This window comes from Kryptolebias marmoratus, linkage group LG5, assembly GCF_001649575.2.
Source record: "Kryptolebias marmoratus isolate JLee-2015 linkage group LG5, ASM164957v2, whole genome shotgun sequence".
NCBI classification, from domain to species: domain Eukaryota; kingdom Metazoa; phylum Chordata; class Actinopteri; order Cyprinodontiformes; family Rivulidae; genus Kryptolebias; species Kryptolebias marmoratus.
The window spans coordinates 1083709-1093107 of record NC_051434.1 but is presented as its reverse complement, the minus strand read 5'-3'; the positions used below and the strand labels follow the sequence as shown (position 1 = coordinate 1093107).

General features: G+C 49.4%; 2 protein-coding genes across 3 annotated transcripts in view; one reads left to right on the top strand and one right to left on the bottom strand.

The window, feature by feature from the left end:
- Positions 1-7343, top strand: part of LOC108228835 (sodium/hydrogen exchanger 3) — a 16654-nt gene extending 9311 nt beyond the window's left edge. For both annotated transcript variants that reach the window (XM_037975766.1, XM_037975767.1), the window contains exons 2-16: positions 1193-1495; positions 1682-1842; positions 2275-2353; positions 2435-2612; positions 2690-2910; positions 2989-3191; positions 3867-3956; positions 4036-4106; positions 4181-4310; positions 4392-4537; positions 5181-5304; positions 5382-5555; positions 5998-6040; positions 6197-6274; positions 6922-7343. In XM_037975766.1, the coding sequence (XP_037831694.1) occupies positions 1193-1495; positions 1682-1842; positions 2275-2353; positions 2435-2612; positions 2690-2910; positions 2989-3191; positions 3867-3956; positions 4036-4106; positions 4181-4310; positions 4392-4537; positions 5181-5304; positions 5382-5555; positions 5998-6040; positions 6197-6274; positions 6922-7202 (2282 nt within the window). In that variant the 3' untranslated portion in view covers positions 7203-7343. The remainder of the gene's footprint in view (positions 1-1192; positions 1496-1681; positions 1843-2274; positions 2354-2434; positions 2613-2689; positions 2911-2988; positions 3192-3866; positions 3957-4035; positions 4107-4180; positions 4311-4391; positions 4538-5180; positions 5305-5381; positions 5556-5997; positions 6041-6196; positions 6275-6921) is intronic.
- A 523-nt stretch (positions 7344-7866) lies between these two features.
- The window catches only part of olah (oleoyl-ACP hydrolase), a 3164-nt gene continuing 1631 nt past the window's right edge, over positions 7867-9399 (bottom strand). The window contains exons 2-6 of the mRNA XM_017404457.3: positions 8951-9089; positions 8767-8866; positions 8521-8690; positions 8359-8441; positions 7867-8282 (exon numbers count right to left, since the gene is read on the bottom strand). Coding sequence (XP_017259946.1) covers positions 8140-8282; positions 8359-8441; positions 8521-8690; positions 8767-8866; positions 8951-9089 — 635 coding nt within the window. The 3' untranslated portion in view covers positions 7867-8139. The remainder of the gene's footprint in view (positions 8283-8358; positions 8442-8520; positions 8691-8766; positions 8867-8950; positions 9090-9399) is intronic.

The window sequence follows — 9399 nt, the reverse complement described above, 5'->3', positions numbered from 1 at the left end:
CCAAACAGGACCGGGTTTAGAGTCCAAACAGGACCGGGTTTAGAGTCCAAACAGGACCGGGTTTAGGTCCAAACAGGACCGGCTCCTGAAGCTCCTGAAGCTCCTGAAGCTCCTGAAGCTCCAGGAAGCTGCAGACGGGACGGAGCGTCTGCAGGAGTTGTTCACATCGAGCTTCAGGAACTTTTATTGGATCATTTCCCTGCAGCAGAAATCAAACCCGAACATCTCAGAGCTCTGGTTAATCATCCGCTCGGGACAAACAGTCGATCATTTCCACGTTTTGCAACCTGCAGGAGTTTAACATTCATGGTTTAGTTACGGTGCAAACTCAGAGTTGATCATCCATTTCTGTCCTGCTGCTGCTGGAGGAGCGTTAACGGCTCACCTTTAGGAAAACTGCCTGAAAATCCACTTTTTATGATCTAAACTGACAAAATGACGACATTTTGTACAATAATAAAAATTTGTTTGCAGAAGTTTTATAAATTTAAACAGCTGAAAGGTTCAAACCATCACTCGTTGACCTTCAGCTGAGATTGAGTCAAATTTAACCAAAAGCCCATTGACCTGCATCGTGTTTAAATTTGGTCTTCATTGTGGAACTGCTGAAAGCAGGAGCCCATTCTTCCTGACAGAGTTGCACGTTTTGGTGTTTAACTGTGAGATGAGATGAAACGGTTCCGAGCGGTCACTCTGCGGTTCTCCTCGTTCCTGTGGACGCAGAACCTGAAGTTTCTGCTGGAGGAACCTTTCCTTCATTTAATGTTTTAGAATCAAAGAAGAGACATCAGAGGGAGGTCCGGCGGGTCGAGGAGACATCAGAGCTTCAGAATAAAAGTCTTTCTGGAAATGAGCTGAGTCTGAGTTTGATTTGTTTTGATCTTTAAGGATTATAAACCCAGCAGAACATCTGTGGTTCTGCAGATATCAGGCGGGAGAAGAACTTTGATTTCTGCATGAAATGATCATGAAGACACGTCTTTAAATGCAGCTGTCTTTGATGATCCTGGACGTCTTCTCTTGTCTCTCGGAGACATTTCGTCTCTCGTCCAACGGGCTTCTTGGTCCCAGGATCAGAGCCGGAGAAGCCTTCAGGATGAGAGGAGAAACAGGAGAAGAAGTCCAGTTCCTTCAGATGTTTCCTCACATTCAGCCTCTGAAGTCCTCCTGTCTCTTCCTGTCTGTCCCTCAGTCATCGAGGCCAACCACCACGTGACCGAGTACATCCCGGAGAGCGCCCTACTCATCTGCTGCGGCTTCATCCTGGGGGGGATGATCTGGGGGGCGGACAAGGTGCAGACCTTCACGCTGACGCCGCGGGTCTTCTTCTTCTACCTGCTGCCGCAGATCATCCTGGACGCTGGCTACAGCATGCCCAACAAGCTGTTCTTCACCAACCTGGGGGGCATCCTGGTCTACGCCATCATCGGGACCTGCTGGAACGCCGCCAGCCTGGGGCTGTCGCTGTGGGGGTGTCACAAGGGCGGAGCCATGGGTAAGGCTTACCTGGCGCTCAGGTGTTGGAGAGGAGAAACAAGAAGCTGCAGCGGTCCTTGGTCTCCGTCCCTCTGTCCCTCTGTCCCTCCGTCCATCTATCCCTCCGTCCCTCTGTTCCTTCGTCCCTTTGTCCCTCCATTCCTCCGTCCCTCCGTCTCACACGTCCTCTGTCTCCGTCCTGCAGGGGACATTGAGATCGGGCTCCTGCAGTACCTCCTGTTCGGCAGTCTGCTGGCCGCCGTCGACCCGGTGGCCGTCCTCGCCGTCTTTGAGCAGGTCCACGTCAACGAGGTGCTCTTCATCATGGTGTTCGGAGAGTCGCTGCTCAACGACGGCGTCACGGTGGTTCGTATCCCGGCCTCGCAGCTGCCATGTTGGAGGGACGGTCCTGCTGTCTTCTTCTGCTTCTTCTGGGGGCTTTTTATGTTTCAGAGGTCAGAGGTCAGTGGTCAGAGAGGGACAGGAACAGGAAGTGATGGTCAGAGGTAGGACTGGATCAGGACTTTTGCACAGAGCTGTGAATCTGAACGCACAGATGAGTTTTTACCTTCTGAGCTCAGAAACTGTCTCTGATCTGAATAAATCCAGGAAGTTTCAGAAACCCTTTCAGGACAGACCTTCAGTTTCTTTAAGGAAACTCTTACAGACCGAGGTATTAAGCTCCACTCGGCTCAAACCTGGAAGAGACAGAAGTTAAAACAAGCGGACCCCTTCCTAAGAACCGGGTCACAGAAACGTGGCCTCGTGTATTTTTATTGAACCTCATTTCTCTCCCAGGTGCTCTTCAACGTGTTCGACGCCTTCGTGACGCTCGGAGGAGCTAAAATCAACGCGGCTGAGATCGTGAAAGGAATAAGTGAGACACTTCCTGACTCGTTAAAACCCGACCTGGGGTCCTGACCTGACCTGACCTGACCCCCGCTGTGTTCCTCCACAGTTTCCTTCTTCGTGGTGGCGTTCGGCGGCTCCCTCCTGGGCTTCGTCTTCGGCCTCCTCATCTCACTCCTGACCAGATGCACCAAAAAGATCCAGATCATCGAGCCGGGCTTCATCTTCGTCCTGGGATACCTCGCCTACCTGACGGCGGAGATGCTGTCCCTGTCCGCCATCCTGTCGTGAGTTTTATACCATGATTGATCCCTCAGGCCCCAACCTGCAGCCGTCACAGTTTGGTTGTGTTTCTGCTGCGCAGGATTACTTTCTGCGGTATTTGCTGCCAGAAGTACATGAACTCAAACATGGACGAGAGCTCGGTCCAGACGGTCAAATACGCCATCAAGGTGTTCGCAAACGGCTCGGAGACGATGATCTTCGTTTTCCTCGGCATCTCCGCCATCGATAAGACCATCTGGGTGTGGAACACGGGCTTCATCCTCCTCACGCTCCTCTTCATCATGGTGTACCGGATCATGGGTGAGAGGGTCGGCTCTCGGCTTCGTGTCTGAGCGGAATCCCAGCCGGGGGTTCAAGCTCTGTCTGCGTGTGTTTCAGGTGTGTTCTTCCTCACCTGGATCCTGAACAGGACCCGACTCGTCCCCATCGAGTTCATCGATCAGATCATTATGAGCTACGGTGGCCTGCGAGGGGCCGTCGCTTACGGCCTGGCGGTGATGCTGGACGAGACGAAGATAAAGGAGAAGAACCTGATGATATCCACGACTCTCATTGTTGTTTATTTCACCGTCATCTTCCAGGTGAGCTCCCGGGGGCGGGCCTTTGTTTGTCGTAAGATGATTTTCAAATCTCATAAACCCATATTTTATTCACAATAAGACTAATAAACAGGTCAGATGTTTAAAATAAAAACAAATCAGGTCATTCAGATTCTGCTGGCAGCAGCACGTCTGTAAGAAGGTCAGAAACATCTGGAGGAGCTTTTCTAACATCTGGAGGTAAAGATGGGCAGAGGTTCTCCAGGCTGACGGGAACTGTCTGAGAACAGAGTAACACTTTCAGAATAAAGGTCATAAAATCATCGACAGAAACCTCTGAGGTCAAAGGTCAGGGCTGGTTCTGGTTCTGTTCAGAACCTCTGTCTGTAAACAGTTCACCGTGCCACTTAAAGCTCTATCAGGCAAAGAAGAAGCCAGATGTGAACAGATGTGTCTGGACCAAAGAGGAGAACTGTTCTGAGGTCAGCCTGCCTCTCTGATGGTATGGGGGTGCATTAGTGCCTCCCATCCAGGACTGTTGAATAGACAACCTCAGGTCCAGATGTGTACAGACTGATGAGGGGAACATCTGGAACATGTTGCTGACAGCAGAATGCTTCGGTTTGATGGTGAATAAAATCTGGGTTTTGCTAACAGCTGCGAGCCGTCGTGTTGAGCGTTGAGGTGAAATGTTGCTGGTTTGCTCCTGACCTGCAGGGCGTGACGCTGAAACCGCTGGTCCAGTGGCTGAAGGTGAAGCGGGCCTCCCACTCTGAGCTCACGCTCATAGAGAAGCTGCAGAACCGGGTAAACATCTGGAGTAAACACACTTCAAACCACCAAGCTCCTCCAGATGTTCTGATCCTCGTTTCTTCTCTTTTATCAGGCCTTTGAGCACACGCTGGTTGCCATTGAGGACATTTCAGGACAGATTGGACACAACTACATGAGGGACAAGTAAGTCCAGGAACCAAACCTGATTTTAATGTCCTGAATGGATTCAGGAGATTCAGGGGTTTCTTCTTCTGAAGGTGGAATAAGTTCGAGGAGAAGTACATGTCGTGGTTCCTGATGAAGCCATCGGCGAGGAAGAAGCAGGACCGCCTCTTCAACGCCTTCCACCAGCTGAACCTGAAGGACGCCATGAACTACGTGGACGAGGTTTGGACCTGAGCCCGGGTTCTGCGGGTCGCAGGTAACCGGGAGGCTGCAGGTAAACAGGAAGTTCTCGTCTCGTTTCAGGGCGAGCGCAGAGGCTCCCTGGAGTTCATCCGCAACGAGGGCGCCTTCATCGACTTCAAGAAGAAGTTTGACGACGAGATGTCCGAAGCCATGCCCGACATCATGGCCGACATGTCCGACGACCACGGCCGAGCTCCGCCCAAGAGGTGAGACGGACTGTCTGATCCTGTCCTCGTTATCACGCCACGAACGGCGGGCGATCATGCTTTGTCTGTCAGCAAAATATCCTTCAAACCACAGGATAATCATCAGATGTTCTGAGTTCACCTCCATCAAGATGGCCGCCACAACCACTGACCTTCAGAAACACACAGATGACTACAAACCAACTAATCTTACAGATATTCAGCTAAGATCTGGGTGGTAGTAGCTGAGCATTAGCCTCAACATACGTTAAACACTTTATGTTTTCTGACTAAAACTTTGGTATAAACTGTTAGCGTCATGGGCTGTTAGCAAAATATCTCATGAACCAGAAAACTCACGTGATTAGCCTTTGGAGTCAGCTCGATTCAAGATGGCCGCCACAGCTAATCAAGTAGCTCGCAGTCTGAGCGGGCGGGTGACATGCATTCCTTTCAGAACGTTTCTTTCTGTTAAAAACTGATCTGTGTCTTTAATTCTGTCTGATGGTGTTTCTAAGTTTAATGTTTTTAAACTTTAAAGTTTGCAGCTTTAATCCAGAGTTGAATGAATGAGATGTTCGGACGGCTCCCCCTGGTGGCCACAGAGGGTCACTGCAGCTGCTCAGGTTCTGCTGAAGGTTCTGGTGTTCTTGTTGTTCTGCAGAAGAGACACGGTGCCGTCGGTGAGCTTGGAGCTGCACGAGCAGTCCATGAGAGGAAACCGAGCAGCCGAAGACTTCAACTCCCACCACCTCCTGCAGCAGCATCTCTACAAGGGCCGGAAACAGGTGAGCATCTTCACCTCGCGCTGAAACACCTGAGCTCCAACACGCCGTCCTCACCTGGGCTGTCCTCTGCTCCGAAGCACCGCCACAGGTACAGCCGCAGCCACTTCGACATCAACAAAGATGAGAACGAAGTCCAGGAGATCTTCCAGAGGACCATGAAGAGCCGCCTGGAGTCCTTCAAGTCCGGGAAGATGGGCGTCGCCCCGCCGAAGACGATAACGAAGCACACCAAGAAAGAACAGCAGTCGAAGGTCTGTGTGAGACCTGCTGAACCTGAGCTAAAAGCTAAGCGTATCAGCTAAAGGTAGCTGAAAGTAGCTGAAAGCAGCTTAAAAAGATAAAAACAGAACCAACAGCTGAAGACAGAGATTACTGGTCCTGAAGGAAGTGAACAGATCTCCACATGTTTCTGGAGGGCAAATCTTTAATAAATAAAATAAATATTTAGAAAAATCCCAGCAGCCATCAGCTGAATGAGCCGAAGGTTTGATTTATGCTAAAACAGCTAAAATGACAGAAAGTCTGCAGGAGTTAGATTATAGAAAATAAAACCAGGAAACTGAGTTCAGTTAAAACTGCTCTCTGTTTACACGAGGCTTAAAACTGGATTAAACTGGTTTATTTAGTTAACCTGTTAACCAGTTAACCTGTTAACCTGTTAACTCGTCTCTTTCTGGCCTGTTTTGATTTCAGATGCTGAATGGGAAGAACCGAAGTTACCTCTCTGGAGATGAAGGTTTGTTTTTAAAACATTCTCACCTGAGGCTGAAAGAAAAGTGCTGTTAGACTTTGATTGACAGCTCGTTAGCAAATCAGGAAGGTGGGGAGGCGGGACTACCGGGGCGTCCATCTTTAATGACGTGGATGGCCGGTTCCTTCGGGTGTTTTTCAGATTTCGAGTTCTCTGAAGGAGACAGCGCTTCAGGTTACGACGCTTCGTTCCCGACGAGAGTCGCCTACAGAGCAGGAGGTAAAGTAGATCCTCCGACAGCTGCGCTCTGCAAATCAGAACACAAAACACGACACAGCTTCTCCTGAACAAACGGAGCCGGAATGAGGGTCCACGCTCAACGTAAACAAACAAATCTGAGCAGAAATCCATCAAAACGCCTCTTCTGTAGACGCCACTCATGTTGAGCTATTTTCAGTCATTTCGGCTGTTTCTGTAGGTAAACATGCACACTTCGGCTGTTTCTGTAGGTGAACACGCACACTTCGGCTGTTTCTGTAGGTAAACATGCACACTTCGGCTGTTTCTGTAGGTAAACATGCACACTTCGGCTGTTTCTGTAGGTAAACACGCACACTTCGGCTGTTTCTGTAGGTAAACATGCACACTTCGGCTGTTTCTGTAGGTAAACATGCACACTTCGGCTGTTTCTGTAGGTAAACATGCACACTTCGGCTGTGTCTTTAGGTGAACAAACACTTCGGCTGTGTCTTTAGGTGAACACACACACTTCGGCTGTTTCTGTAGGTAAACACACACACTTCGGCTGATCTGTACATGTGGTAGCTCACAGCTTTGATTTAGGAACATGAAGCATCGATTTGAGGAACATCTGCTGCAGGTTTTGGTTTCTTCAGGACTTTGACCTTTGACCCCCCGTCCCACAGATGGGATCGAGAACCCGGCCTTCATGCCGGACGTTGACCCGTCCTCCACGATGCACATCCCTCCCTGGCTGGCGGACGTGGAGCTGGACTCGGTGGCCCCGTCGCAGCGAGCTCAGGTCCGGCTGCCCTGGACCCCCGGAGACCTGCGCCGCCTGTCGTCCCTGCGGACCAGCGTCCGCTCGTCCGATTCCTTCCAGCTGACCGACGACCGGCAGGGGGACCGCGACGAGCTGCCGCCTCCCCCGCCGCCGCCCCCCCGCAGGGACGGAGACTCGGTTTAGACCCTGAATGTGATGGAAACCCGTTTTTAAACGTTTGATTCCAGGTTTTATAATTATTGTGACGTCAAATCAAGCCTGATCAGAATTTTATTTGTTTTCAAACATCTGTAAAAAAAAATAAAACTTGTATTTATTCACAAACGTAGTTTTAATTCTGTTATAAAATCTTTATATTCGTGTTTTCTGACTTTATGCTTTTAGAAATAAAAACCTTTTTTTGAGTTTGTTGAGTCGATGTGAATAAATGAAGAAAATTAGACTGAATCACTTCTACTGAGTTATTGACTTCTTTTAGCTTCTAATACTTAGCATTTAGCTGCTTTTAGCTACATTTAGCTGCTTTTAACTGCATTTAGCTGCTTTTAACTGCATTTAGCTGCTTTTAGCTGGCTGTTTGTTCCTTTAGACAGTATTTTGCTGCTACAAGATGGCCATTTAGCCTTCTGTTACTTTTAGCTTTAAGCTAACGTTTTGCTACTTTTAGCTTATAGCTAGCATTTTGCAACATTTAGTTTTACTTTTAGCTTTAAGCTAACGTCTAGCTAGTTTTTGCTGTTAGTGTTTTGGTGCTTTTACTCGAGTTCTGATTCTTTTAGCTTTAACAACTTTCAGCTTCTTCAGCAGTCGTTCAGCGGTCATTAATCAGTCGTTCAGCAGTCGTTCAGAAGTTGTTCTCATGAAGCTGTGAAAAACCTTTAATGAAACTAAAATATAATCATGGATGGACGTCCACAACTGACTAACTGTTGGAGTCTCCTACATTCAACATGGCCGCCACAGCTAATAGGCTTTAGCCTCACGGTCACTTTCACAGATACTGAGCTGAAATGTGGTGTGGTAGTAGCTGAGAGTCCTCCCCAGCTCTGAGACTCAACATGAAGTCTCTGAAGGAAACTCTGATGCTGATGAGAGAACGTCTGTCTGTGGAACGTCTGCTTCATAAATAGTCCATCTCTGCCGTTTCTAGGTTCTTCGTGATGAGGTCCAACAGGATCTTCTCGTTTCCAGGATCCTTCAGGTAGAAGTGAGAACCATCGAACATCCTGATGGTGAACTCACCGGACGTGATGTTCCTCCAAGCTGTTCAGAACACAGACAGGATTAATTAGACTCCTGCAGTGTTCTCCGAGTTCTCTCCACAGATTACAGAACCGACCCGGTAAGTCGTGAGGAACGTCCTCCTTCCCATCGAAACACGAGACGGAGCAGGACAGAAACGGCCTGTCGGGTTTTTCACACCTGCAGGGCAAAAATCAGACCTGTTAGAGGTCCACTCTGACGGTAAAGGAACGTGAGGACAGAACCAAACAGAACCTGCCTGTAGTTCTCCATCACCTGCAGGTCAGCCTTCAACGCCGGCAGGAAGAGCTTCAGGACTTCAGGGTTCTGCAGCAGCTCCGGAGGAGTTCCTCCGATGGACGTGAGCCACCTGAGGAAGTCGTCGTCTGACAGCTGGCTCCTCTTCTGAGCGTTCCTTCGAAGCTCCGACTGAAAGAACAAAAACTGGATCTCAGGAAATCGAACCAGAACTTCAGGAGAACCCACTGGTTCAGTTCTGACTCACGTACGGCGCCGACGCTCCCGACAGGAACACGTGAACTGGTTCCAGGTGGTGAAGTTTCTTCAGAGCGTTGGCGACAGCGAAGCAGGTGAGGGCGCCGAAACTGAAAGAGACAAACAGGTTCTTTTATTTTGAAAGTGTGTAAAAACACTGAACAGGAAACTCGTTGAATGTGGACAAACATCACCTGTGACCAAACAGAGCGAACGGTTTGTCTCTCAGCACCGGCAGCAGCACGGCCAGAACTTCATCCACGATCTGCTGCATGTTCTCCAAGAACGGTTCTCTGGCTCGGCTCTCTCTGCCCGGGAGTCTGACCGCCAACACTGAGACGGACCAGAACCAGAACCAAAACCGTGACACCGTCAGTCACAGGGAGTCAGGAAATCACGTCAGGACACACCTCAGAAGAACCGTTCTGTTGGTTCTGGAGCGTACAGGTGTGTGTGAACAGGTGTGTGTGTGAACAGGTGTGTGTGAACAGGTGTGTGTGTGAGAACAGGTGTGTGTGTGAACAGGTGTGTGTGTGAACAGGTGTGTGTGTGAACAGGTGTGTGTGTTAACAGGTGTGTGTGTGAACAGGTGTGTGTGAACAGGTGTGTGTGTGTTAACAGGTGCGTGTGTTAACAGGTGTGT